Source organism: Lytechinus pictus, chromosome 5, assembly GCF_037042905.1.
Source record: "Lytechinus pictus isolate F3 Inbred chromosome 5, Lp3.0, whole genome shotgun sequence".
Lineage (NCBI taxonomy): Eukaryota > Metazoa > Echinodermata > Echinoidea > Temnopleuroida > Toxopneustidae > Lytechinus > Lytechinus pictus.
In genome coordinates this window covers 39,926,608-39,951,328 of record NC_087249.1, presented here as the reverse complement: position 1 = coordinate 39,951,328, position 24,721 = coordinate 39,926,608, and the positions used below count along the sequence as shown (strand labels likewise).

The window sequence follows — 24,721 nt, the reverse complement described above, 5'->3', positions numbered from 1 at the left end:
TATCACTGCCAAATGCGTCCTTATTAAATACTAAATTGGATATTAAATATGAAAAGTTGGGTGACGCAACATTTGCTTCTGCGACAATTGTTCTTTATTTTCATTTCGTCTAAGACGTAGTTTTGGGGTTAGGGTTGCAATAGGGTTTTATGTTAGGTTTAAGGTAGGGTATAGTGTTAAATCCAGGGTTGAAGTTAGTCATTTGATTAGTGTGTTGCATTTATAGAGCAAATGTCACTGTAACAAATGTCGTGGAACCAAAAGTTGTAATGCTTTCAAATAAATAAATACATGTAATAATAAATGATATAGGATTTATATAGCACATATAACCACCTTAAGTGCTCAAGGCGCTCCCATATTAACCTGGCTTAGCTAGTCTACCAATTCTGGTGCTCACAGCTTTTTGAGGAATTACCATCTGCCGGTACCCATTTGCGTTCCTCACCTGAGTTGAGTGCAGCACAATGTGGGTAAGTCATCATGGTTTCAGAAATTCATGAAGTCAAAGTTAAAATGCAGAAGAACTGTGTGTGTGGGGGCCGGGGGGGGGGGGGGTGGGGATTGGCAATACCAACATTTTGATCCTTTCATGGAATTTCCCTTCTGATAATATATCTGGCCTGCCAACTACTTTTTTTCCTGGAGTTACCCCACTTTTGAGATTTGTTATCAACCAGCAAAAGAGGAGCACTCCGTTTTTCATTTATTTAAGATAAAAAAAAAAATTGGCCCGTGTACATGTATTTGTGTGGCGGGGTATGGGTGTGAGAGTAATATAGTTTTTCAAAACGTGTAATTTCTCAATATTTAAATATAAGAATGCTAAACATGTCTTGATTAAAAAAAAAAGTGAGGGAGACACACCTGACATCGAGCAGAAAAATCTGCGCCGTGCGATTATACCTTTTTTTTTCATTTTCAAATGTTGGCAGGCCTGATAAATGGGGTTTTTCATAAAACTAGCTGTTTGTAAGTAACTAATGACACATGACTGGCAACGCATCAGGTCTTGTTTCATAAACACTTGTTACAATAACAAACGCACAACTCCCACATCAAATTTATCATCAGATTGAAGGATTTCAGTAGCTTTATTTAACCGTAATTGCAAATTTGTTACAAGTTATGAACTGGGCTCTTCATCCTGCACTAAAACTGAGAGATCCCAATTTACATGTTTTTTTAACGTAATGGGTATGAACTCCCTGTTGCCCTTAGATTATTGACAAATTTTGAAATATGCATTCAGATGCTGGTTGACAAGAGTTTTTGTCTAACGTTACAATAATCAGATTTCAACTTTTAGCTAACGGCCGGCCGGGGGCTGACGGAAATCTTGAGAATTTGATGTGGCACTTAAGAACCTGTTCTTAGTCATAAGCAAAGTCATGTATAACTAACAACCCTTAGTAATAGTCCGAATTGCTACACCCGCTTTTCTTTTCTATTTTTAAAGATAATACAAATTTTCATCATAAAATAAGTAAAATATTTTTTTTAACCAAATAGAATTACAAAATTAAATGCTCAATTCTCTTACTTTTCATCAGTTGGCTTCTGTGTTATCTTTATTTTGATAGTTTCGCTCTTTTTTTTTTGGGGGGGGGAGGGGATAAATAAAAAAAAAGCACAATGCTAAATACTTTAAAAAAGGGGGAATCTTTAATTGCTAAAAAGTAAACGCATAAATTATATTTGGGAACATTCTTCCCGTGCATTCCTCATGCGTGCGCGTACAAGCGCAAGAGGGCGCTCTGCACATTCGATGTTTTTAAAGATGGCAGCTTGCATGAGCACATCGTGGAGGTTTTCTGCCTTCCAAAAACCGGTTGTGATTTCCTTGAGAAGATCTTATAGTGGTTGGAGAGCAATAAAACGAAGAAATTATTCTGTAACTTCTGATTGGTTAGTATTAATCATTGTGAAGTCGTCTGACTTTGCGTGGAATTGCACCGAGACAATCTCGGCTCGGCCGGGTCGCGGCGCTGCAGTGCACGGCCGGCAAAATGAACACAACCGCGGGACGAACGAGGCCGGAGCTGTCGGCGTCGCTAACTCAAGAGCGCCGCTGCCGAATGAAGGCGGCGTGGGCGTGGCCTAAAGTAAAGGCTAAACCTAACCCAGGGGCAGGGAGCGCGGGCCGGCGCCCAGGAGCTCACCGACCGTGTATTTACCCATACTCACGGGACAAGTGCACCCATGGGTTCATATCGTCTCGCGTGCGAAAGAATATCAGTCATATTCACACGACACATCCAAAATATACTGGGCTTTTGCCCACATAAAATATCACGCATAATCTGGTAGGCCTATTACAAATACAAATGGTATTTCACATTCTGCTATGAGTATGAGTATGACACTTACCAAATCATTTAGATCCTTCCGTGACTTCTCCTTGAAGTTTCTTTTAAAAAATATGTAGGCCCTATATTTTCTTGATCTTTAGTGAAGATTTCACGGAGATAAAAATTGGTTGGCGTGGATATCAATTTTCTCCTAAAGAGGGCGCGCGATTTATATTAATATTCATATCAAAGACATGACAAGGGAAAGACTAGGCACCTACACTATTTTACACGCAAATCCACGCAAGGTATTACGCGAAGTCCGTGAAGTGTCCAATCTTTTCATTGTATAGACTTTGGTATACCGTATTATTGACGTTCGTTAAAGCTTGTTCAATTGTTGTACTGCTGGTTTCGTTCCAGGCATGTGTATTTTTCTCAATTTTATTTTATTAGTCATCGTTTTAAATTAATTGCAAAAAAGTGTTATCATCGCCAATAGTAATCTTGAATTATATTTTTGAACTGTATTTCATTTATTGGTGCCCATAATTAGTAAATTAATCATAAGAATTGCGCATTCAAAGAATTTAGACAGTTATACTTATAAAATTACAGAGGAGCTGAATCAAGGTTGTGAAATTTATTAGCGCCACCAACGGGCTTCCTTGTATTTCCGTAGAAGAGACAAACGAAGTCACTTGCTAGGCCGAGGTAAGCGAAATTTGCTCTTTTTATTATAATGAAATTATTTCAAAATCATATGTATAATTTGTTTATGTATTGCTACTTACCGGAAAGAGCCCCGGTGCTTAGCGAGAAGGAGTTTCGGCAGATATTACTTCAGCAATGAAGCGATGTTTGCCGACTACTTCGAAATCCAGGGTCAAACACGGTCCCTTGTACGAGGTTAGTACATATACTAACCTCGTATTAGTGTGAGTGGGACAAGGGTAGATTATGGTCAAAATATCTAGCAAGATAAATTGTGAAAACAGAAATTATGCACTTACCACGATTATATGGATGAAGGTCTATCGAGTGGTAGAATCCTGACATCGAGGCACAGACTGGAACCTCAAAAACAAAAAGTTCTCTCCTACCCCAGTCTCGATCGGCCATTTTTGTTATGAATCATAACAAAATGGCCGATCGAGACTGGGGTAGAAGGAGAGAACTTTTCGGTTTTTTGAGGTTCCAGTCTGTGCCTGGATGTCAGGATTCTACCACTCGATAGACCTTCATCCATATAATCGTGGTAAGTGCATAATTTCTGTTTTCACAATTTATCTTGCTACATGTAGATATTTTGACCATAATCTACCCTTGTCCTGTGAGTATTGGTAAATACACGGTGAGCTCCTGGGCGCCGGCCCGCTTCGCGGGCCGGCGCTCCCTGGGTTAGGCTAAACCCTGACATTTGTTAACAATGATTAACGTTAGTCAGGTCCTAATAAGCATGGCGTTTGGAAATTAAAATTCATTTGCGCTAATAGCCTTCAGCAGTTCAGGCTACAGACTGCAGTTGCACTGGCCGATTGCGAGTCTTACTTAGTAGGGTGTCTGGAGAATTTTTTTTTTTTTTCTTATTTCAAGAAAATATCAAATTTTCTTTGTGAATTTGAAGAATAATGACCTTCACGGCTTCAAACTGACAGAAATTGAACATTTTTTTTTTAATCCAATAATTGGCTGCAAAAAAGAATGAAGTTAGGTCAATTTTCAGCATTTCTCTGCCATAGACTGTGTAGTTAAGAAATGGACACACACAAATCCAAATTTTTAGCTTCCGAGAGCTGTTATAAATTTATTATTAATGCCAAAAACTTGTCCATGAAGAGTCAAATATGATTTTTCATGCGCTTTCTGATGGTATGATTTTTATAAAGACTTGGAAACCAGATCACAATGAAAAATTGCGACAAAGTGAAAAAAATTGTGCATAACAGAAATGTCATTTTCCCATAGAAAACGCATGGGGAAATGGCAATCTCAACACACACACAAATAAGGGTTTGCAATTTATCTCTAAATCCTTATTTCATATAATCCTATAAACTTGTCCTTAATGTCAAAAGAAGCCCCTGAATTTTCTCTTTCCATACATGCCAAACAAGTTAATCAATTCAGATCACATTTTTCTAGCAGCCTGAATTTCCCGAAAAAATGTGCCATATTTTTCCTAAAATCAGCCTGTTTTATGCTGACACTTTTCAGTGTGGCTTCAGACACCCTACTCTTAGGCCCGACTTAGGCGTTAGGACTTAGGGTCTTACTAGTAAGACTCTTAGCGCAAATTTCCCCACTGGTTAATATTACTTAGAACGATAATAATGATCGAGCTAGGACTAGGAGCCGAAATCCAGCCGTTCCCGATATTTGGAAAAGCGGTTGGGAATATTGTTTATTGACCTTGAAATGTGACTGAGAGACTTGCCATGATCAGATGACATTTGCGAACAATTTCTTGTGGGGAAATTTGCTCAAAGTCGGCCCGTACGAAACTGCATCTACGCCAAATTTCAAAGATGCCTGGTACTTGTTTGCATCCACTCAAGGTTTCATTATCATCCTGCCTGTGGGGAATCTACAGGTAGGACTGGTATGCCAATGGCAATGCTGTACGCAGCACACAATTTAAAAAATCATTAAAATATCACTTTTGTGACCAAAAATACTAATTTCCATAGTCCATACAGTTGCAATTTATTTTTCATTAGTAACTTTTTTCACCAGAGCGCTTGAAAACTTGAATTTTGGGCATATTTTCGTGTACGCCCTCTATATGGCAAGACAATTCTCATTTTTCAATCTCTATTTTTAATTAAGAAAAAATAATTTATAGAATCGAATTTACTTTAGAGCCAAGTTATATGATGAATAGCTGTAATGGAAACTGACAGTGCCAAAAATCAAGCATTTGTCCCAAAGAAAGAGAGAAAATAAGCCAAACATTGCCAACCTTATTTCACCACACAGGGAGTAGTAATAGAGAACAGGGTTATATCATAGAATGAGTGGTTTGCATCAAGCACACGTCGCCAAAATGACAAATGAAACTGCACTGTTCAGTGTTAAACTTAAGCTAGGAATGCGGACTCGGGGGGGGGGGGGGGACCATTTCTTCTCATTTTCCTCATCGGCCTCTTCCTTCTCATTTTTCCTTCTCCATGTCCTTTTCCTCTTGCTTTTCCTCTTGCTTTTCCTCTTTCTTCCCTTTCCTTCTCCCCTGTCTCCTCATTGTCCTCGGCCTCAGTCTCTTCCTTCTCATTTTTCCTCCTCCCTCTTTCTACTCTTCCTCCCTCTCTTCCTCTTTCCCCTCTTCCTCTTTGTTGTCTTCTCCTCAGTAGTAATATTTTTAAAGAATTTTCATGTTTTTGATAATTTTATTTCTATAGTTCATTTGAAGGATGGTCCAGCATGGTTGGCCTTGAGATTCATGCCCAGATACTCTCCAATACCAAACTATTTTCTGCTTCTAAGGCCCAATTCATGGCACCACCAAACTCGCTAGTCTCTTTTTTTGATGCCTCTCTGCCAGGTACTCTTCCGGTTAGTATAGTTGGGAGGCTTATTTACTAGCAATTGGTCTATTATTTGTCGGGTAGTATTAACTAACACTCCGGGGGGGGGGGGGGGGGGGGGGGCCACTTCCATTGACGAGTGGATACCATGCGCGACCATGGGGTCTTGAAAAGCACCCTAAACACGTATTTTCCATGTTCTGAAAATGCACCCCTTGACAAGTATTGGCTTGTGAAACCCCATCCCTTAACAAGTATTGGAAACAAAACTTTACTATTGGCAAGTATTTCCTGAATTGAACCCCTAAACAAGTACAGCGATATTTCAATTATGTCGCGGACGTCAGTCGTCGGTTTCACCTTTACCTACATCATTGGGTTTAGTACAGCCCCCACGTAGTGTTGACTCTTGGGGCAAAGAGTACATCCTTTATAAAACATATTAGTCTTAATTTTTCATACCCTCGCAAATTTTGCCCTAAACACGAAGCTTTCCCAGCGAAAATAGATACCCTTTTTTCATTATTTTAGTATTTTTGACACCCTTATGTTACGTACGTAACGTGCCCTATCTTGAAAAAGACATCATTTTTGTCTCACCTGCATAGCAGAGTGAGACTATAGGCGCCGCTTTTCCGACGGCGGCGACGGCGGCGTCAACACCAAATCTTAACCTGAGGTTAAGTTTTTGAAATGACAGCATAACTTAGAAAGTATATGGACCTAGTTCATGAAACTTGGCCATAAGGTTAATCAAGTATTACTGAACATCCTGCCTGAGTTTCATGTCACATGACCAAGGTCAAAGGTCATTTAGGGTCAATGAACTTAGACCATGTTGGGGGAATCAACATCAAAATCTTAACCTAAGGTTAAGTTTTTGAAATGTCATCATAACTTAGAAAATATATGGACCTAGTTCATGAAACTTATACATAAGGTTAATCAAGTATCACTGAACATCCTGCATGAGTTTCACGTCACATGACCAAGGTCAAAGGTCATTTATGGTCAATGAACTTTGGCCGAATTGGGGGTATCTGTTGAATTACCATCATAACTTTGAAAGTTTATGGATCTGATTCATGAAACTTACACATAATAGTAATCAAGTATTACTGAACATCCTGTGCAAGTTTCAGGTCACATGATCAAGGTCAAAGGTCATTTAGGGTCAATGAACTTTGGCCAAATTGGGGTATTTGTTGAATTACAGCCATAAATTTGAAAGTGTGTTGGTCTAGTTCATAAAACTTGGACATAATAGTAATCAAGTATCACTGAACATCCTGTGCGAGTTTCAGGTCACATGATCAAGGTCAAAGGTCATGTAAGGTCAAAGAACTTTGGCCACGTTGGGGGTATTTGTTGAATTGCCATCATATCTCTATAAGTGTATTGGTCTAGTTCATAAAACTTGGACATAATAGTAATCAAGTATCACTGAACATCCTGTGCGAGTTTCAGGTCACATGATCAAGGTCAAAGGTCATGTAAGGTCAAAGAACTTTGGCCACGTTGGGGGTATTTGTTGAATTGCCATCATATCTCTATAAGTGTATTGGTCTAGTTCATAAAACGTGGAAATAAGAGTAACCAAGTATCACTGAACATCTTGTGCGAGTTATAGTAGTTTTCAAAATCAGCACTGCTGCTATATTGAATCGCGTGATGCAGGTGAGACGGCCAGAGGCATTCCACTTGTTACATGTTTTTTTTGGTCGCGCATGGTATCCACTTGACAATGTAAGTGCCCCCCCCCCCCCCCGGGCTAACACTACATCAGCTACACCCATTGGCCCTAATTCACAAAGGTAATTTTGAAAACCATAGGTTTGAACCCATAGTTTATGCAGATTTCCTGTATGAAATATGCTTCAGTTATATTTTAAAAAATGTACAATACTGATGCGCGTGTTAGTCACAGTGCTCCAAATGGACACCAGTTGCCATGGTTGAGCATGCTATTTTAATTCATGAGTCCACTCTTCAAAACAGTGGACTCGTGAATAAAAGCGTGTTAACCATGGCAACAGGCGTACATTTGGCGCACTGTGACAAAAGCGTGCATCAGCATTGGTCGTTGTTTATTATATGTGGTAAATGGGTGTCATTTATACAGGAAATTTGTATAAACCTTTTAAAACCACCTTTGTGAATTCGGGCAATGTGGTCTCTACTACCCGACTAGTCTATTCTCCAGGAATAACAACAAATCAAAATAAAGATAATGGAAGGATCAAACTTTCATTCTCTTTTGATATATTCAGTTGCCATTCATTCTTTCCACTCTGAAGTCCTTTCATTCTCTTAAGTAATCTTCATTCCTTTTCTATTAAGTAATGATTTCCCAAGAAAGCTGGCTGTATGTTTATTAATCAGGACAACTTTCTTATATTTTTCTATCAGTTGTTACATTTTTACCTCTCTCCCTTGGAAATTTCAACCTTGAATATTTTTTGTTATAGAAACATACATGTGTAAGATGGTTATTTTGTCATTTTCTTATCTTGTTTATTTTCTTTAACTTGTGTTTTCTCCAGCTGTTTTACATATCTGTTCAGTCTAGACTTGAGTTCATTTGCATTTCTTTTCAGCACTGCCCTTGCAGTCTGAGCTGAGGTTTTTTGAGTTTAATGATATTCAGTTATCATTCATTCATTTTACTCTGAATACCTTTCCTCTTTTCCTCCTTTGTCATCTTCATTCCTTCTCTATTCAGGTGTTTCATTCTTTCCATCCTCACCTCTCTCCTTAGTTTCTATTTCCATTATTACATAATCACCCAGACATTTTTATTATTTTCACCTCCTTATTCCTCATTGGTTTACCTTATGAATTGGGTTCTTACATATAGTTGGATCCTTCCATTCTCTTTAGTTTGATTGGGTGATATTCCTGATTTAAATATATATGTAAATTGTTCAGTGGCCATGAGTTGAGCTGGGGCAAAGTATTCCAGCAATTAAATTAGTGCACAACCAGACTTCTTCGGCTTCAGTTAACTTTATTTGCATCTCCTATAGTTTCACTTCTTTTTCCCCTTTTATAATGTTGACATCCTTACACATATATGTGATCATGATTTACCATGTTGGATCGCTGTCATTGCAGGTCTTGAATAGACGATGTGTGGAAGCGGGTGTGCTGACAGCACTAGCCCTCTCTTGCTCTCTCAACATGCGTTCAGTCTTTGATCGTAAACACTACTTCTACGCTGATTTACCGGTAAATCCCATCAGACTGTACTTTTTTTCAATTAGTTATAGTAGCATAATTAAGAAATCACAGTTTAATTAATGTATTTTTATATTTTTTAAATATCAGTCAATTTGATTGTAGCAGTTGATTATTTTTTCTTAATGTGTGTCTTTGTTATCCAATCCTAAAAAAAATTGGACAAATCCAATTCCTTGGCTCCATATTTTATTGCATCCCTTCCCATACTCTCCCCATCCTCTTCTCCCTCCCCACCTTCCTTTTCATTTCCTCTTTTATTACTTTTTTCTCTTTTCCTCCCCACTTACTTTCCCTTTTCCTCCTTTTTCCTCTTTCCTCTCTCTTCCGTTTGCTCCATATTTCACTTTTCTTGCTCCTATCATTCCTCAAGTGCTCTTCTCATTTTTTCCCATTCCCTCCCCCTCCCTTTCTTACTCTTCTTCTCCCATTCGATCTCCAATTACTTTCCCCTCCCTCTTCCCCACCCACCCCATTTCCTCCCTTTCTCTCTCTCTCCCATTCCCATTTTCCCCCTTCACCCCCCCCCCTTCATTCCGGTCTCCCTCCCCCTTGTCCTGTCTTCACCCCCTCACTTCTCTTCTTCCTCTCCCTTGCACCTTCCCACCCCTTCCGTCCTCCCCTCCCTCTCCAACCCTTGCATCGTCAACCTTCCCCTGTTTGCATAATTTCTCATGAATATTTCATGGAACCCCCCCAACATCCTGCAGGCAGGTTACCAGATAACCCAGCAGAGACTTCCCCTAGCAGTCGATGGGCGTGTGGAGTTCACCCTCTTTGACGAGAGACGGAAAAACCCGCCATCTCATCGGTCGGTCCGCATCAAACAGATCCAGTTGGAACAAGACAGTGGAAAGAGTTTGCATGATGAGGATAATGCAGAGACGTTAGTGGATTTGAATAGGGCAGGTGGGAATCTTTTTTTTTGTTATTCACTGTTCATCGAATCATGTTTTTATTTTCCTCTTTCCTTCTCTTTTTCCCATCTTCCATGTCCTCATAATAATAAACTCCATCAACACCAACCAAGACTTGAATCACAAAATACTCTTCCATTAGCTAAACGACGGGAAGACAATGTATTGACCCTTGCTCGTATTGGACATTCTCACTTAACACATGCATATTTATTTGCAGGAGAAAATCCACCTCAATGCATATCATGTAATTGTACACTTACAGTTAAACACATCCTCATTGAATGTGCTGATTTTGCACATATTCGTACTAACTTTTATGATGTTCCTGACCTTAAGACATTATTTAGAGATATTTCACGATTATGTATTGTAAATTTCCTAAAGGAAATCAATCTTTTTATTAGATTTTAGGTGGGAAACTGTTCGAATCCCAATCACAACAGGTATACCCTTGGGCAAGGTATTTTATTCCAATTGTCTAGTCTTTCGGAGGAGACTCTAAGCCGTCGGTCCCGTGTAAGGGAGAGTCACACCATTTGCACGTTAAAAAACCTACTCCTCTTTTCGTAAAGAGTAGGGAAGTTATCCCGGGGAAGTAGTTAAAGGGGAATCCAGCCTTGACCATAAAATGTTGTGTTGGGAAGGAGAAAAATAAATTAAACAGAATGGTGAAAGTTTGAAAGAAATCGGATAAGCAATAAAAAAGTTATACCTGCTTTAAAATTGAGATCACTAATAGTATGTAGATTTCAAATTGGCAACTGGGTAAGTAAATTATGACAAGGGGCAAGGACAACTTTTCCATAGACCATGTACTTTATTATCAGGGATTTGTGGTTTTCTCTTAAGTACCCATTCCCCTGGGGCAGTAATCTAAATTTAACCCAGGTAGTATATTGTTTTATGTCCTCATGAAAGAAAAATATAATTTGAAATAAAACTTTTTGGAAAAATGACATTCTAGCTATAATATGTATTGGAGTACATGGAAGAGTAGTCCTTGCCTTACATCACTATGACATCACATATGCGGCAAATTTGAAGTCTCCATGGGTATAGTGATTACCAATATTTACAACTTAAAAAAAATCATAACTTTCTTTTTGTTTGTCCGATATTGTTAAAACTATCACCTATCAACTTGTCTGATTTTTCTTTTTCTTATAACAACAAGTTTTTATTTGGGTTGGATTCCCCTTTAACGTATTAATTTATTACTGATAATCACTTATTTATAATCCTGTTCCTTTGTAAAGTTGCATTAGGGTAATTTGTACTGTATTATAGTAACCTTTCCAGATTAACTGTCCGACACTTATATGACACGCATGTGTTGATAGTGTCATTAATTTTTTATCAATCAATCAATCCATGTCCTCATGCTTTTTCTTCTATTAATCATACTTAATCTTCTGCTACTTCTACTGTTACCTCTACTTCCGCTTCTATTTCCACTTCTACATTTTCTACTTCTACTTACATGTATCCTGATACTGCTTCTACTTCTACGACTACTTCCTCTTCTACTACTGCTACTGCTGCTGCTACTACTACTGCTGCTTCTACTACATCTCCTTTTAGACTTTTGCTCCTCCTACTTCTCCTCATACCCTTCCGATGACCTCTACCCCAACTTCTATCCCTATTTTTGTTGAGCCCTTTCTGTGCCTGAAAGGCGGGCATCAGCCTTTATAACTGTAGTGTCTGCTGCATCTCTTCAACGTTTGGTCTAAATAAGTTGCTGGCCAATTCTTATCTAGCCGTCCTCATACAACAATCCACCTCTTATTGTCTTACATCAGGAGTCGGTCTCATGGAGCTGGTGACGGAGCCTGACCTTACGGACGGCACAGACTCGGCAGCTATGGTAAGGGAGCTACAGCTTCTGCTTCAGGCTCTTGGGACATGCGACGGCAAGATGGACGGTAAGCAACTGTTAAAAGCTACTGAAATCCTTGCATCTGATTGGCTTACAAATTAGTGCAAATCACTAACGCTGTGCTTTATGAAACGCCCCCTGAGGAGCATTTATTGAAACAAATACTTGGTCATTTTGACTGACACTGTTATAAGCTACTGAAATCCTTGCATCGGATTGACTCTTGACAAATTAGTCAGTTAACATCGCTGGGAAGGTGCTTTGTGAAACATCCCCTCTAAGGAGTATTTCATTAAAAAAATAATCACTCCTACTGATAAAGCATAAAATGATTTTTATTGTAAGTTATTTTCTTGATATATTTTGTGATATCAGTGGAATTTTTTTATCAACAAAAAATAATCAATTCTCAATTCATCACTAGAGGGCTCCCTCCGAGTTGACGCCAACGTATCGGTCCATCGCCCTGGTGAGCCTCCAGGCGTGAGGTCAGAGGTGAAGAACATCAATAGCATCCGCTTTGTGAAACAAGCTGTAGGTGAGTACTCTCTATGTGAACTTTATATATTGAAATTCCTTGAATGCTTGATTGCACAAGGTAGCCATGCTAAAGCCCTATAAATGTTGCATGTTATAATTGAATGGCGATCCAAAAAATTTTCTTGTGGTCATTATGTTGTGAGATGCACAGAGGTATATTAGGTTTGCGATTTGGTTTGGGTGAGGGATCATGTTTTAGGGTTAGCTAAAGTGCTTGGTATAGGGAGGAGTGGATCTAGGGGAAGGGGCAAAGGGGCCCTGACTCCCTCGACCCCTTTTTACTAATTTCTCTTCTAGTAACCTTTGCAATCAGCAATATGAATAGGGTTCAAATTTCTCCGTTCACTTCACCCAGATTTTGAAATCAAGCGACACATAAAACTACTGGAAAGGGGCGAGAAGATTCACTACGAAACCAGAGCATTTGATAATTCACTAGGGTAAGTCACAATGTTGAATTTCCACTTGGTCTAATCTAGTCTAGGATAAGTTACCATTCATCCGTCAAGATAACCCACCATATTATCTATTGTTAAGTTAGGATCACGATACCGACTCATCCTTCTTTATAACACCACCAAAAAATGATAAATCCACAATACATATGATACCATATTGTCCATTGTCTACTTAGGGTCTTGAGGGAGAAGCAGGATTAGATAGACTACTGGTTCATGACAGAACCCAAACCGTGCACCCCCTATTCTTGACGATAACACCACCATATTACCCATTGTCTTTTACCTTAGGATCACGGTACCAATGAGAGAGAAGGAGGGTCAGATAGACTACCGGTTTATGGCAGAGCCCAACCTTCCACCCCTCATCCTTCATGACAACACCACCATACACCGATCCCCTCAGCCTCTCAGGGCGATCAACGTGGATACCTTGAAGGATAGCTTACCTGAGCTCCCGAGGTCTAGAAGACAAAGACTAGCAGATCAGTATGGCATGCCACTGGATATTGCCCACCAATTACTTGTAAGTATGACCGTGCCCTCCCACTTTGTGAATAACCACTTGGGCTAATTAACATTTTGAACATACTGGGATCACAGTTTCAAGAGGCAACATTTGGGTTAAACAGTTGAATTCCTAATCCAGTAATTCTGTCAGGCTTGTCCACAGATAGATCTGTCAGGTTTTATACTGAGATCACCTGGTTCCAGTAGGTAGTGGGTTAACCTGTTAAATACTGCATTCTGTAATTCTGTCAGGCTCTGTACAGGAATGACCCAGTTCCAGTAGGCAATGTGTTAACCCGTTAAATACTGAATTCTATAATTCTGTCAGGCTTTGTATAGGTATCAACATGTTCCATGAGTCAATGGGTTAACCCGTTAAATACTGAATTCTGTAATTCTGTCAGGCTTTGTATCACCCAGTTCCAGTTAGCCTGGCGGCTTCTGGAGAGTAAAAGTAGTTCTACTGACGTAGGCTTACTCTCCATGAAGCCTGGGACTCTATGACATTGCAGCACACGCACCATAGTTTTTCTCACGGTGAAACTAGACCTAAATCACACATTTTACTTAGGGTTTTGAGCCCAAACTTACGTAAATGGGCCAAAACAATATTTACCTCCCAAATCCACTAATGGTGCGTATATTTATTCAATAAATAGGAACAAATTAGAAAAATAATTAAGAGCATGAGCGTTTACTTATTCAGTCTGTTATTGTCGCCATCTTGCCGTCTTTGTTATTGTAGCCTAGATAAAGACGCGTATAGAGGGCGACAACTTCATGAGCAGTGCCAACTTAGATTTTTTTAAATACTTGCATCGGGCGATAAATATCATGAATCATAAAATACTTGCAGCGGTCGATAAATATTTTTTAAAGTCAAAAGGGGCCTAAGCTTTCGAACCTAGCAGAATCTTCGTCGGAGATAAATAGTTTCCTCGGAAAATGTGCCCCCCCCCCCCTTTCAGAAAATCTTGGATCCGCCCCTGCTCTTTATGAACCAAATTTTCATCTGACTAAGAGTGATAATAAAGTAAACAGAGTGGACCATTTAAAATATTCCTTTGTAAAAAAGACCATTTTAAATTATTCCTTTGTAAAAGTTTATTCACTAAATCACAAATTTACATGTTGTAGAAATCAGGATACAGCTCAATATGTTTCTGTGTCTTTCATCCTTCCTAACAGAGCGAGCCTGGCTTGGTGGAATATTTTGAATCTGTTTTGCAAGAAGACTCTGCTAGAGACAGTAAGAGGGTTTTGAATTGGCTGACCACGGAAGTTCTCAGACACCTTAACCTCAATAACATCTCAGTGAATGACAGGTGCGTCCTTTGTGTGTGTATGTTTCATCTAGGGGCCGTGCCCCAAGGGGATAGGAAAGGGGATAACCACCATCCCCCAGTGATTTTTCAAGTAATGTGAAAAAAGAAAACTTATAGTATGAAGAGCAAGAAAGAGGCAAAGAAATGGAAGGCAACCCCCAACAGTTTTTAAAGTAGTAGAAACAAAAGGAAACAATGGAATGAAATAAAGGGAGTAAAAGAAAAGAGAGCCCCCCCCCCCCCCCCGGTGATTTTTGTCTCGCCTGCATTGCAGAGCGAGACTATAGGCGCCGCTTTTCCGACGGCGGCGGCGGCGTCAACATTGAAATCTTAACCAAGGTTAAGTTTTTGAAATGACATCATAACTTATAAAGTATATGGACCTAGTTCATGAAACTTATAGGGGTAATAAAGTATTACTGAACATCCTGCCTTAGTTTCAGGCCACATGACCAAGGTCAAAGGTCATTTAGGGTCAATGAACTTAGACCATGTTGGGGAATCAATATCAAAATCTGAACCAAGGTTAAGTTTTTGAAATGTTGTCATAACTTCAAAAGTATATGGACCTAGTTCATAAAACTTACACATTAGGGTAATAATGCATCACTTAATATCCTACCTGAGTTTCATGTGACACGATCAAGGTCAAAGGTCACTGAGGGTTAACAAACTTTGGCCATCTAGGGGTAATTTGAGGGATTGTCATCATAACTTTAAAAGTTTATGGATCTAGTTCATGAAACTTGGATATAAGAGTAATCAAGTATCCTTGAACATCCTGTGCTAGTTTTAGGTCACATGACCAAGTCAAAGGTAATTATCCCTGAATACCTTGTGTGTGTTTCAGGATTATGGCCAAGATCAAAGGTCATTTAAAGGTCAATGAACTCTGGCCTTGTTGGGAGTATGTGTTGAATTGGCATAACTTTAATAGGAAGTTTATGGTAGTTGCTCATGAAACATCGACATAAGGGTAATCAAGTATGAATGATTGTTTTGTACATGTCTTTGGTCACATGATCATGGTCAATGGTCATTTTGGGTCAAAGGACATAATATTTTATCATATTAGTGTTTTCTTCTGTGAATAATTATTCATTAGCTGTTTTTCAAAGGAAGCACTGCTGCTATATGTATAATGAATTGCGTAATGCAGGCGAGACTGCCAGAGGCGTTCCACTTGTTCAAGTAGTGGAAACAAAAACCAGAGATCAAGAGAATTAAAGAGGAAAGAAAGGAAATCTTTGTAGGAAAATAACAGCTTTTTTGTGTCTCATTCATCTATGCTATTGAGTAAATCCCCCCCCCCACCCCCCATTTCTACAGATTTACTCATTGTATTTCTATTGAAGAAATGTATTATAAATTGTCTTCAAAAGATATTCTGTGTTATATATAATTGAAAAATCTATATAATTACCATCGATATTTATTAAAATTGTGAGGCATGTATTTTATGAATTTGTACTATGTATTCTATTAAAAATGAAATGAATATGAATTTGAATTCCTACAGCCTGTTACCTCCATCGTCCTTTGGTGAACTCATAGACCTGATGCAGAGTGGAGCAATATCAGCAAAGACTGGAAAGACCCTTACCGCTATGGTATTTGACGGAGATACCAGAAGTTTGACAGAGGTTTGTCCGTTTTGTGATTTGTCTTCATATTTTTGTGTTTGTACCGCAAGAGTCTAATTGTTACTTCAAGACTTGTTATCACAAAGTATAAACGAGTGCACAATCTCACTGGTCCTGTGTTTAAAAAAAAATTCTTGCTTATACCCATACGTGTACTGTCTGTGAATCTGTACTAATGTAGTCTGTATTGTTATAGTAAATACCACAAAGATTTTCAGTGCAAAGTAAATGAGTTAGCAAACAGAATTTTGCCACACTTTATTGCCCCTCCCCCTTCTTGCAAAAGTACTACTTTAGCTAATTATGGAAAACCTAGCCTGGCAACTTTTTTTTTTTGAGGTGGAGGGTAACATATGTTACTGTACCGTAATCATTCATTGAGTGCTGCTTTCTTTATTTTGATAACAGATCATTGAAGAGAATGGATGGGGATTGATTACAGATGAACCTACAATAAGGCAGATATGTGAGAGAACCATTAACAGAAACACAAAAACAGTGAGTACAAGATAGACCGATTCGGTTTGGATGCCGTTTTTTTATGGTAATATCTAATTGGGGGGGGGGGCTTCAAGTATTATAGATAATGTATGCATTGACATAGCAACACACCTGGCTCTTTGCATAACCCTTTGAAAGTGCTTTTATTCTCTGGAAGCCCCCCCCCCCCCCCTGTCATGGTCCCCATGAGTTGCGGTGATCTTAAGATGTATATATCTATATGTGCCTACCAGTTTCGAAATGGGAGACATACTATTACAACATGAAATAGGAAAATATTGTATTAAATGCTTAAAAATGGAGAATCAGTTTATGTGAAATGTTTTTTTTTTTAGGTCCATTGCATAAAAATTAGTATGTTATCTTTGCTATCCAATGGTAACTTCACTAGAATAGTTGATTTTGATTGCACGTGATGACCATGATAGCTATTTTTGGGTGGCAAAATTACAGTAATGGTAACTTTCATGTAACATGGCTCTGAATGGCTAAATGATGGGATATTTATGTAGTGCCCCCCCCCCCCCTTTAGAAAAGAGCATGATCAAACTAGGTTTGATTCTTGCATTTTAATAGTTTTTACCCATTTTACCTCAAACTATAATCGATCATGCTTCAGATAGAAGGAATGATACCTGTATTTGTCATGATGTAAAGAGATTAATGCCATTTATGTGTTTGTTTAGGTGGAGGAGTATCACCGTGGCAACAAGAAGGCCATCAACAGACTGATGGGCAATGTGCAGAAAGAGACGCAGGGAAGGGTCGACCCAAGCATTGCCATAGCAACTCTAAAAAAACTGCTGAAGCCACGCTGACGATTGGTAATGCACAGAAAAAGACGCTGGGAAGGGTCGAGCCGAGCGTTGCCATAGCAACCTTCAAACAACCGCTGAAGCTGAGGTGACACTCTTCATAGTCTGCTTGCTATTGGTAAATGAGTGATGAATCAAGGAAAGTAACTCCATCTGGATACTTTCTGAACTGAGGTGAACTAGTAGTTGTTAAAAGCTACTGAAATCCTTGCATCTTGATTGGCTCAGAGCAAATTTGTCAGTGAAAGCACGGAAAAGATACTTTATGAAACACTTCCCGATGGTAGATGGTAACAAAGAGTTTTGTTGTCGGGAAGAGGGAGGGAAGTTGTAAGGTTATTCAAGTTTGAAGTGCTTTGTGCATTTATGTCAAGTTAGAAGTGCTTTGTGCATTTATGTCAAGGAAAGTGGGATGTGTACAGATAAGCCGGAATTCACAGAGGCGAAAATGAATGTTTGGTTTCTTGCCATGTTTTATGCAGATTTCATGCATTGATTACGCTTAATTCAGCGTGGATATTTAGAAAGCGTTCAGTATAGTGAATGTGGCCTTTTATCACAGTGAGCGGGATTGATGCTTGTTTCCTAGAATATAGCATTAATGAGCCAAATTTTTATGATTAATCAACGTAAATAGCTGACTCATTAATGTAGTAACCTTTATATCAAGCTTCAGTGTTGCTCCCTTATGCACCCATTATTTGACTCTTAATATTTGCACTGAATGAAGTGTGATCTAGGATTAACTCTACATAAACCATGGTTTTTCACCACAGATGTAAAACCACTTTGTGAATACAGACCTTTATGATTGTTGCAAACTGCCTAATACATTTCGCACATGTAGTGAAGACTGTTCTCATTCTGAATATAAAAATTAATTGCTTTTTCCGTCTCGTAGCAAAGAATATGCAAAATATTTGAGTGAAGGTGATAGAGGGCAGCATAGCAGCACATGATTTCTCACTCCCTGCTAATGGTTTTTGTGCAATGGTCGACTTTATGTTATTAATAATAAATGTCATATTTATCCAGGGTAGCCACATCAGTTCCAAAATCTGTTGTACCAGCGGGCCTTGATTAACACAATATGTTCTTATTACCCCCACTGCCTATAGGCGCTCAAGCTTGAGTATAGAGGATGAAGTGGATACGGATCGCTATTGAGAAATTTTTTTGTGATCAAAAGAATGCATATCACGCTGAAAATCAAAATAATCCATAACTGAAGCGCAGGAATAGTTTGTGTATTTAGACTTTAAAAAAAAAAAGGGATTTTTTTTCTTGTACAGATTATTATCTCACTTAACCAGGAATGGGAGTGCAAAGTGCCATTGGAATGTTGATAATTATATAAGGCTTTTTTTATTTTCTACTTATTTTCTTTCTTTCTTTTTTTGGTCACTTTTCCTCTTTCCCTTTTTTTTATCCCTTCTTTTTTTAGGCACTGCCAATATATGAATCCGCCTGTACATTTAGTCCTACATTATATGGCTAAGATTCAAATAATTGTAATTAAATATAAAAATGATAACAACTAGGTGAAAGTGATATGACGTCACTAGCATCCACAATGCATATGACATCATGCATACATTTATAAACGTGTTGTCAAAATATTGCAAAACTTATTTTAGTAATTTTCAATGATCATGATGAAATTGTTGTTTTGTTAGTATGATTTTAACAATATCAATCATAATTTTAGACGGAAATATTTTACCACCTTTAAATTAACTATAATCTTTATGTTTTAACATCGTAATTGAAACCCCCTCTTCCTAAGTGACTTTTGGTTCAGAGGGGGGGGGGGGGTGACATTCAAGCTCAATACCCACAACCTCATTTCATATTGAATGAGTATTTTAGCATATTCTAGGATAGATACCACTCCTACTTCTCGTATATAAAAGTGAAGCCCCTGGGTATGCAATTGGAAAATTTGCATAAATTGAAGTGAGTGTTAAATTCCTGTTCATTATAATGATCTAAGAGACCCCATATAGGTTATTTTGTTGGAATTTTTTTTTTAATATATTAATTAAAAAATTGATTGAAATATGAGAAACAGGAAAATTACCCTCTCCAGCTTGTCTACGACTTCATCAACGCTGGGTTGTCAGAGATGGGTGCTCTGCCGACAGATGTTACCGATGAAGGTGACATTGGCGTTGTTCGTACCATCTCCCATCAAGGTCCAAACTGTTCCGGGTTGTCCTCTTTTCATTAGTAGTTTCCATCAAAGTCAGAAGTTGACCAAGCTGGAATATGTTTTTCCTGTTCCAATCTGTCCTCGACTTCCCTTTTTTCATTGTTCTCTGTTCCTACCGTCTATTACTTCTTCCCGTTCTTTTCTCTCCTCGAGTCTCTTTTCTTCCCTCCCCTTTCACTAACTGTAGAGTGAAGAAATATGTTTTTCTTGGCTGTATGAATTTATCTTCGGAGACTCATTACACAGTGCTTTTCTTAATTGTTTCCTATTCTGTTGAGGGTTTCCTTCTGTCCGCCCCCCCCCCTGAGACTCCACCAGCTGCTGCTGAAAAGGATTTTTTTCTTCAGATTTCCTATTTAAAGTGAGGCCTTTGGTTTGTCAAATCGAATTCCTGCACTAATTGAATGACAGACAAATTCATGATCATTTCCATGTGGAAACGGGGAAATGATTTGATAGCTTTTGGAATGCAGTACTTGTCTACATCACCTTCTCCAGCTTGTCTACGACTTCATTGATGCTTGTTCGAAAGAGATTTGTGCTCTGTCGACAGATGTTGCTGATGGTGACATCAGCATTGTTTGTAGTATCTCCCAACAAGGTGTGAAGTCGGCCAAGCCGAAATATATGTCATAGACATCACACACTTTACTAGCACTCTCCATATTTGCTGTCTTGGCATTTAAGCTGCTTCCAATTCTCTTTCATCTTTGACTTAGATTATTTTCTCCTCAAAGTTGTCATGATGGAAGTCTTTAATACTCCCCATACCACTTGCTTTCTATAACCCTCTCCAGCTTGTCTACGACTTCATCAATGCTTGAGCTCTGTCGACAGGTGTTACCGATGGTTGTAACATCAGCATTGTTCTTAGTATCTCCCCATCAAAGTCAGAAACCGGCCAAGCTGGAATACGTCCCTCTTATCCTATTCCAGTCTCCCCTCTCCTTCCCTCTTTCATTGTAAGGATGCCATCCAGGGGCCCGTCTTACAAAGAGTTGCGATTGATCGGACCAATCGCAACTATGGATGGCCAGCAATGTCAACATCTATTATGCATTTTTGTTCAAAATATTGAGAAACTAAGGTTTCTTCCCAATAATTTCCACCATAAATGTAGCTGAGGTATATCAGCTATTAAAAGGTAGGGATGTATTTAAAAGTCATGCACCAATGGTGTCGACCCAGATTCTAGGTGAGGAACATCCACATCCCACATCCAACAGGATTGACAACTGGAATTCAGCGGGGTGCTCAAACAATAGGGGGAGGGAAAAGGGGTTGGGAGCAGTTATTCTTGCCTTCGAACTAAGCTTCTGTAGCCGACAAAAAACATAGCATGAAACAACGCGCCAATATCACATAGAAATGACGATGTGTAGACAATATTGTCGGTGAAATATACACTGGTGATATTCTTGTAAGGATTGGTAAAACAGAACAAAAATATAAGTTATTTTAGGCACATTTTCCACACTGAAATCGTGTTCGCCAACCTTACACCTAATTTCACTCACTTCGTTATGCCATCCAGTCAAAAGCTCAAATTAAACATTGAAAATCGCTTGGAAAATATAAAAGGGCAAGAAGGTGAGGAAGACCATTCAAGAATTCAAATTATTTATGAGCAAGAATTTGGTATTTTCGTTAAGATGAATTTGTGTAATTAATGATTTAAAGGTGATGGCCAGAGAGAGCTTGATATATGTTTGTCTTTTTTTCGATCGCATCCACGATTTTAATAATTGGATTTAGGAGCAGAGAGCGATTCATCTTGTGCTGCTTTGTGGAGCTCTATCATACCCAGTGTTTATATACTGAATGTTTTCATTTTCAGTATCATCCCCCCTGCTTTAAGTTTGAAGGGGTATATAGGAACTGGCACGCGGTTTGGCAGACGGTCCATTGCAAATTGATCCACTTTCTCCATTTTCATTATAGAAAATCATTATTTATTAAGAAAAAAGACGAGTGCCGTAATTTTGTTGTAAGCCAAGTTTTGAGCAAGTTCAAAACTTTACTGTTTACTGCGCTTCTGCAGGCAACTGCATGTGAGATACTTGCCAGATACTGTCAATGCAGGCTTGCTCGGAATGCTGTGATGGGGCCTTCAATGAATCATTGAATTTTGGTAAATTAATTTTACTTTTCTCTGTGATATTTTGTTCTGCATCATTCAAGTGTGACTGGTAATATTGGTTTGAACAAAATTGTTATGAAAAGATCTGATCCATGTACCATGAAATCAATAAAAACTCACTTCCTTTCATATGTCTTGAATTGTGTAATGTGTAGTTCATTGTGCAAATGGGAAAATGTATGAGGCAAGTGAGGGTTCCATGACACTTGCTCTGCCAACAATTGCTCCGCAAAAAAGTAACGACCAGCTTTATTTAACATCCCTGGAAATACCACTATTCCCCATGCTAAACCCAACCCTATACCTATAGCATACAAAACCCTATTGCAACCCTAACCCTAATCTTGGACGAAATGAAGCCTGGAGCAGTTGTCTCTGGAGCAGATGTCATGTCACCAAGAGACCTGGGTCCCGTAACACAAAGGTTAGCGATTGATCGTACACTTGATTTTCACGATTGATTGTACATTGTAGTCAATGGAATCAATCATAGAAAAGTGTTCTACGATCATTGCTAAGTTTTGTATTACGGGCCCCAGGTTAAACCGGCAGACAAGACAAGGGGCACATAATATGAAGCATGGTGATTGATGGGACAGTTGACAGTGTGGAAGAGCCGTGGTGTAGTGGTTCTGACTCTCGCCTTGTAAACAGAGGGTCGTGTGTTCGAATCCCACCACGGTCTAGCGTCCTTTGGCAAGGCGTTAATCCACACTTTGCCACTCTCGACCCAGGTGCTAAATGGGTACCCGGTAGGATGCGAAAGATATTGTATGTTTGATTTTGCCAGCGCCATAATGAGGCTGCGATGAATGCAAGGAATGCTCCCCAGGGAGTGGAAATTGTGCACTTTTCGTGCGGGATTGAAATGAATCCAATGACCGGGGTAATAATATGCTGTAACGCGCTTTGAGCCATTCTGGGAAAAGCGCTTTATAAAAATTGGCTATTAGTATTATTATTTGTACAATTGATGGCACATCACGATCAATGTAATCGATCTTAAAAATCATTCTTACAATCAAGCGTCAAACTTTGTATTACTAAACCCATTTCGTCGAAGATCCACTTGGTCTAATAAACATCACCTAGTCAGTATGATAAGAACCGCTCTTTCACTTACGAAAGTGGACTACCGTAAGTAAAGTGATTAGTTGGACCAAACAGTAATTAGACCTAGTTGATGCAGTAGACCAAGTGGGTTTTGCCCTGATGGTGTGAGAACCTGGTTCCTGTTTCATAAATACTTGCTAAAATAACGAATGGACATTTTCCACAACAAATTTGCTATCAGCCAATAAGATTGAAGTATTTTGGTAGCTTTTAACTGTTATTGCAAATTTGTTATGGCAAGTTTTGTGAAACGGATCCCTGGTACCCATTGCAGAAAGATATGCATTTTAAATACAACTCAAATATCAAGCACGAATCCCTAATGAATGCTTTTGATTGGTTGAAAGTCAAGTTGCATTTGATTTTTCAGAGTTCCGTTTGATCGCAACTCCTCTGAAACAGGCCCTTGATTATTAGCAGTGCTGCCAAGTCTCCCTGATTGTCGGGGAGACTCCCTGAAAGTTGATTGATTTTCAAGTGAAAAACTGCAGGTTTTAAATATCTCCCTGATTCATACATGATTTCTTTCATTGGATTGTGTGTAACCGAGAAAGGTCTCCCTTCTTCCTCAGTAAATTCTCAATGAAAGGTGAATATATATCCATCATTACCATTTCGTCATCATCATTATCACCATCACCATTATCATACATCACCACCATCATCATCGCTATCATCATCATCGCCACCATCACTGTCATCATCACCACCATCATCATCACCATCATCGTCATCATGAGTCTTCAGCATGAGATTTTATTTTATGTTCAGTAATGTATATGTATTGATTAATGTCATGATATATCATGATTTATGATGTATAGCATAAATCATGACAAAACACAAATATTGACATAAATCCGTTGATTAAAGCTTTATGCCATAAATCACGATATTAATCATGACATAAATCCATTTGATTGACATAAATTTATGTTGTGATTAATTAAAGACATAAAACAGCGACTTTCCGCAAAAAGGGACTTAAGGGTAATTTTACAATTATTTTTTATCATGCCCTTTCTAATTTGATGATATTTGAGTTTTACTTTGAGTTTTGAAATAATTTGTATATCATTGGATAGCCTACAAATGCTACGATGTACTCTTTACGTATTTTAAATAAAAAAATGATTATCGTAAAAATTACCCTTAAGAATTAAGCAGAGCTAGGCCTAAGCATAATAGTTAGTATGCTTACTTAAATGAGGATAGGATATTTCCTTAGATTTATAATACAATTTATATCACCCCTTACCCTTATATTTTGTGGAACGGAATTTATGTCAACGACATATTAAGCTATGCATAATTTTATGTCATTATGACAAATTTTTACGTAACAGGGCCCTGGTTTATTGTCAAACATCTGTTATATTTGTGTTACCTTATAACATTGTTATGCAGAAGAAAAGTAAATAAATAATATCAAGTATCAAAGTTGGCAGATCAAAATTAGACCGCCTGCTAGTAGACCATCTGCTTGAAGACCAAGCGATACAAACTTAATAAATATATTTAACCCTGACCAGACCAGGCCTTTAAAAAAAAAATTCTCGCAGCAGAATGATTCAGTGATATATACAGTTGGGGGCAGAAGTTTACATACAACC

The 24,721-nt window shown here is 38.5% G+C and overlaps 1 protein-coding gene across 4 annotated transcripts; it reads left to right on the top strand.

Annotated features, from left to right (window-relative positions):
- Nucleotides 1-1,753: 1,753 nt before the first annotated feature.
- LOC129262002 (glutamyl-tRNA(Gln) amidotransferase subunit B, mitochondrial-like) lies at nt 1,754-22,126 on the top strand. 4 transcript variants are annotated; one of them, XM_064100377.1, is made up of 13 exons: nt 1,771-1,908; nt 2,910-3,005; nt 5,690-5,832; nt 8,930-9,043; nt 9,763-9,961; nt 11,775-11,897; nt 12,276-12,389; nt 12,747-12,831; nt 13,141-13,375; nt 14,548-14,684; nt 16,204-16,327; nt 16,736-16,825; nt 17,515-22,126. In XM_064100377.1, exons 3-13 carry the CDS (start codon nt 5,818-5,820, stop codon nt 17,644-17,646), a joined length of 1,368 nt encoding a protein of 455 aa, XP_063956447.1. In that variant the 5' UTR covers nt 1,771-1,908; nt 2,910-3,005; nt 5,690-5,817; the 3' UTR covers nt 17,647-22,126. The 4 variants fall into 4 exon arrangements, with proteins under 4 accessions (XP_054756003.2, XP_063956447.1, XP_063956445.1 ...); XM_064100375.1 differs by having other exon boundaries at nt 5,690-5,843; XM_054900028.2 differs by lacking the exon at nt 2,910-3,005 and having other exon boundaries at nt 1,754-1,908; nt 5,690-5,843.
- Nucleotides 22,127-24,721: the final 2,595 nt, after the last annotated feature.